We start from the raw sequence: 4,650 nt of genomic DNA on the forward strand, positions 1-4,650 counted from the left end.
GAGCAAGTTAATCATCTATGTGACTTAAAACAGCACATTTAACTCCAACTATAAAAATACCCAATTTTCCTCGCAGAACAGCTGATAACTGTGAGTTTATTTGTGCCATATAATGCAAAAGTTCACATCACATTAACAGTAAAGCTTTGGAGGTATTCATCATATGTCACATAAACTGTAAGTCACTTCTTCGCCTTTGTGCCTGCAGACCATCTGCAAACTGCAACAGGTGCAGGATACTGTATATAAGCACTTGTGCTGTATTTAAGAAAGTTAATCTGTAAATCAGATTGGGAGCATCCACGCAGACATCTATCTCACTTTGAATCATGTCTACGAGTGAAAAGCCACTGGACCATATGGACCATCTGTCCAACGGCACCGCCGGCGACGGTAAAATCACGGCCGTCCTGATGATAAGAGGATAAAGCTTTCAGTCTTTGTGTGTATGTCAGTGAAGTGTGCTCTAATCTTTCCTGCTGTCCTGCTCTGACTCACTTGTGCTATTTGCTGAGGAGCTCAGTTTGGAGACAGAGGACACGCAGAAGCTCTGCTCTGCTTCAGGCTGGGAGTGAAGTGTCTTATTGTTGGAGAGGAAGGAGGAAGATGGCGGCCATGTACCGATCAGCCCCTCTGGAAAACAAGGAATTAATGGCTCTGTACGGAGGAGAAAGAGACCATTACTTTGTCAGGGATGACGACTGCACCAGTGAGGTGAGGCTTTAACGATGCAAGACTCCTCAGATAACAATGGACGCCTGCTATCACTCGTGGAAAAGATCCACCACATATTTTAATGCAGATGATCGCTACTCAGGGCTTCTTTGGATCTCACACACGTCATTAGACACAATTATTCAAAAACCAGATTTTAGTGCCACGTTGCATTTAGGTGCACGGTTTTAAATACAGATGTAAAGATGGAGATGAGTTCATTCGGCTCGCCCACATCCTCACCTCAGCTCTTTAACCGAGATCTTCAGGCCTGAAATGCAACCACAGCTGTTAACTGAAAGACATGCAAGGCATGCTTTTCAGCTGCAGGGTAATAATCCTGTTGAAGAAAAGGGCTGCTTTATTATTTCCTGTTAAGTATGAAAAATGACGTTATGAGGCATAATTACAGGCATTTTTATGAGCCATTAACACCTCTCCATCACCAAGTCAGTCCCTTTACAACAACCAGTGAGAGAAAAGATAAAGTACAGTAAGCTGCAGGGTTTTTCCACCCTCTAATGCTGATAATCAACCAGCAAAGTGTGATATGACACTGGGTGTATCCACCAAACATCATAATGTGTGCAACGTCCAACCTTTCAGGAGTATGAGCTGGACTCAGAGTGCAGCGAGGAGGGAAGAGCTGACAGCAGCGTTCGCAGGTCTCTGTGTCTGGAAATCTACGGCCTGCAGAGGGAGCAGCACGTTTACTTCTCCAACCAGGAGTACTACAGGAGGCTGGAGGAGCTGAAGAGGGCTCACCTGAGGAACATGGCCGAGCTGGAGAGGATGTACATCAGCCAGGGCCGGGAGGGGCGCGGGGAGGAAGATGATGGAGGACTGGGAGGAGGAGAGAACAGAGAGGCCAGACTGTCAATCAGGTTGGATGAACTATAGACGCTCCACCTGCAAGATGTTTAGCCTTTCGTATCAAGCTGCTTTTCCATATCCAGTATAGTTTCAGCTATATTTCAGTGTGTGATTGATTAGTCAGGTGTTAATTCATTTATGTATCATGTTAGGAACAAAACAAGTATGCACACATTGTGCAGCTGCTTCTTAAAAAAGAGCAGGTACACTGATACACACACGCACATTCTGCAAGCAAGAAAACACAGAAAGGTGAAAACATATTACACTTATACTTGAGTATAGCTGAAGTGTAAACAGTTGCTAAATTGGCACAACTTTGTACTGAAGTCCACCAGTGAAAATCAGGATTCATGAGCATTCAAAATGTAGTACAAGTGTATACCACCAACGTGTTGGAAATATACTTAAAAATAAGTGAAATTAAAGTACACTTTAATTACGTATGCTAACGGTATATTAGTTGGACTTGGAAAAAGGTACGCTTTTCATAAGTACACTTTACTACTATGAAGAGTATTTGTAATTCATTGCACTTTTCAAAAGTATGTTCAATAATTACTGTATTACTGTACAATAAAGTAGACAATATTCATTTTTAATGAATGTTGAATGTAAGTGAAGTGCAAAAAGCTGAAGTATACTTCTAACGTCTTCTCATAAATTATGTTTCTCATGGACTGAACAATACTTTTAACTGGGAGAATCCATCACCATTGAACAGATAAATGTATCAGAGGATCTGCTGCGCGCTGAAAAGCCGTTTCGTTCCTGTTACAGTTCCGCTAGATGTTAAGTCCACATTCAACCTCGACATCCAGGTGTGTTTTCAACTGCAGATTACCAAAAGTCATAATGACTAGGCAGTTTTCTGTCATTGTGTCAAAGCTTTTTTAAAATGTCGGTGATTTCCAAAGCAGCTGCTTGACTCATTTTGCCAGTTCTGCAGTTCCAGGTCAGCTAATGTACGCAGTGAGGAAGCAAAATCGCTAACTCATATATATTGATCAATCGTCACAAAGCAGTGGACTTTTGAGGGGCACTCATACTGAATGAAGTATTGTTAACTTGCACCAATATTTTTTGGACTAGCTGTACTTTCATGCAGCTGTTACAGCTGCAGTTCAAAGAAATGGTCAGATGCACGTAACCATAACACATTATTTTGTAAGGTTAGGAGGTGTCTTTGTTCCTCTTTAGATTTTCATTTAGTGATAGCTTTGTGAGGACGGTTATATCTCCTCCTTCCTGATAAACAATCTCTGCTCCTTGCAGCAGTGGCCCCACCAGGAAACTCCAGAGGATCAACTCCCAAGAGGAGCTGGACTTCCATGAGACATCAAGCGGCTCTGATCAGTCTGAGCTCTATGGAGTGGACAGCATGGGGGAAGTAGAGCTGGACAACATGAAAAGGACTGGCCAGGATCAAACCTTTGGGAGGTTGGTGAAGTCGTAGCAGCATCTTAAATTTAAGATGAGGAGGCAGAGAGGAAGTTTTCTTAAGGCTTTCTAGTCCATAAGTTCTTTGTTTGTATTTTCTCCCAGAGACATCCTGCTGAGCCCAGAGGAAATCATGACCCAGAAGCAGTTTCGATTCCAGCTGAAGGCCTCCACCCTGAAGCCACAGGGAAGATCGTCCCGTCAAACTGGGGTCAGCATCAGGTCAAACGCTAAGGTGACGGTTCCCAAACCCTTTCAGATGATGCTGAGGGAGGAGGAGAGGAAGAAGCACAAGGTGCGGACGCGCTCCGAGATCGAGCTGGAGAACACTTTGCTGAGGCGGGAGCTGGAGGAGCTCCAAGAATGCCAGAAAAAGTTCCGGGCGTCACCAGCACCGCCTCACATACACCTGCCTCTCTACGAAATTATGAGCCGTCGCTCCAGTCAGCGATCCAACCGAAGCAGAAGTAGCAGTAATAACAGCAACCGTGATAGCAAGAGAAAGCAGGCCTCTGCTGCTGCTTCACCGCAGCCTTTCCATTTCCTGGAGAGAGAGAGGAGGAAGAGAGAGGCCAAGATTGTGGCAGAGCTGGGGAAGCTGGGACCGAAAGAGGAGCAACGGGCCTTCAAGGCTAAGCCCATGCCCAGCTCGGTGTACGGGGCCAGGCACAGAGAGGACACCAAGACCACACGCCGCCGGCCTCGGTTTGCCAACATCTACACACTGGAGAGGGAGGCCACGGAGGGCCAAAGCGATCCAAACTCCGACCTGGAGCTGGATGCGCTCCACTCCAAGTCAGACACCTCCCCTGCCTCCCGCGGGCCTCAGAGATGTCCGTCCTGCAAGCCAGTGAAGAAGCAGATACAGCTGTCCATCGAGATGGTGAAGGAGAGGGAGTGGTCCTGCACCGACAAAGCCACCACCTGCAACACCTCCTCACCTCTGCAGACAGGCGGCCCGGAGCCTCTGCTCTGCAACAAGAGTGGCTGCAGCAGCGTGTGAGGGAGGTGTTCATCAGTCAAAGAGGAGCAAAAGGGAGGAAACCGTTAGCTTAATTCTGCAGATGAATAGTGAAAGCTCTGATATTTTGGACAGTAAATCTTTAGCAAACGGCAGTTCATGGAAAAACACAGATGGTTTCAGTGTAGCAAGGCATGTGCTGTTTTCAGAATACGTTTTTGAGTTGTTTTTGAAGCTGTTAACGGTAAACGGTAGCACTCACAGCTTTTATTTATAATAATTTTACTCTCATACACCCATTCACTCTCACACACCTGTCTCACCAAAACATACTGCGTGTGTCTAATAAAGTTTTGAAATGCATCTCCTTCATCACAAATCATTTATGATCAAGTTCACGTTTCCTCTTCCTTCCTTTTCTGGTGCATTGCTTCACCTCTTGTAGTGTTACTGCCACCAGCTGATTTGTAGAATGGTTTGCAGTTTCACTTTCTCTATTTGGAGTGTATTTTCACTTCCGTCCCGTGCCATTTCCACAAAAACACTCCTGTAGACTGTGTAATAGACAGAAGACAGAGCCACCGTGAAACCAGCCAGGGGTTTGTGAACCTCCATTCTGAAGCCTGGAGTTTGGCACCATGGCTGTCGCAGGCTGTTTTTTG

The 4,650-nt window shown here is 45.5% G+C and overlaps 1 protein-coding gene across 1 annotated transcript; it reads left to right on the forward strand.

Moving 5' to 3' along the window:
- Positions 1-527: 527 nt before the first annotated feature.
- On the forward strand, positions 528-4,379 carry LOC139341698 (protein FAM161A-like). Its single transcript, XM_070978337.1, has 4 exons — positions 528-714; positions 1,321-1,598; positions 2,863-3,027; positions 3,133-4,379. Exons 1-4 carry the CDS (start codon positions 607-609, stop codon positions 4,028-4,030), a joined length of 1,449 nt encoding a protein of 482 aa, XP_070834438.1. The 5' UTR covers positions 528-606; the 3' UTR covers positions 4,031-4,379.
- Positions 4,380-4,650: the final 271 nt, after the last annotated feature.

The sequence above is a fragment of the Chaetodon trifascialis genome, chromosome 13, assembly GCF_039877785.1.
Source record: "Chaetodon trifascialis isolate fChaTrf1 chromosome 13, fChaTrf1.hap1, whole genome shotgun sequence".
Lineage (NCBI taxonomy): Eukaryota > Metazoa > Chordata > Actinopteri > Chaetodontiformes > Chaetodontidae > Chaetodon > Chaetodon trifascialis.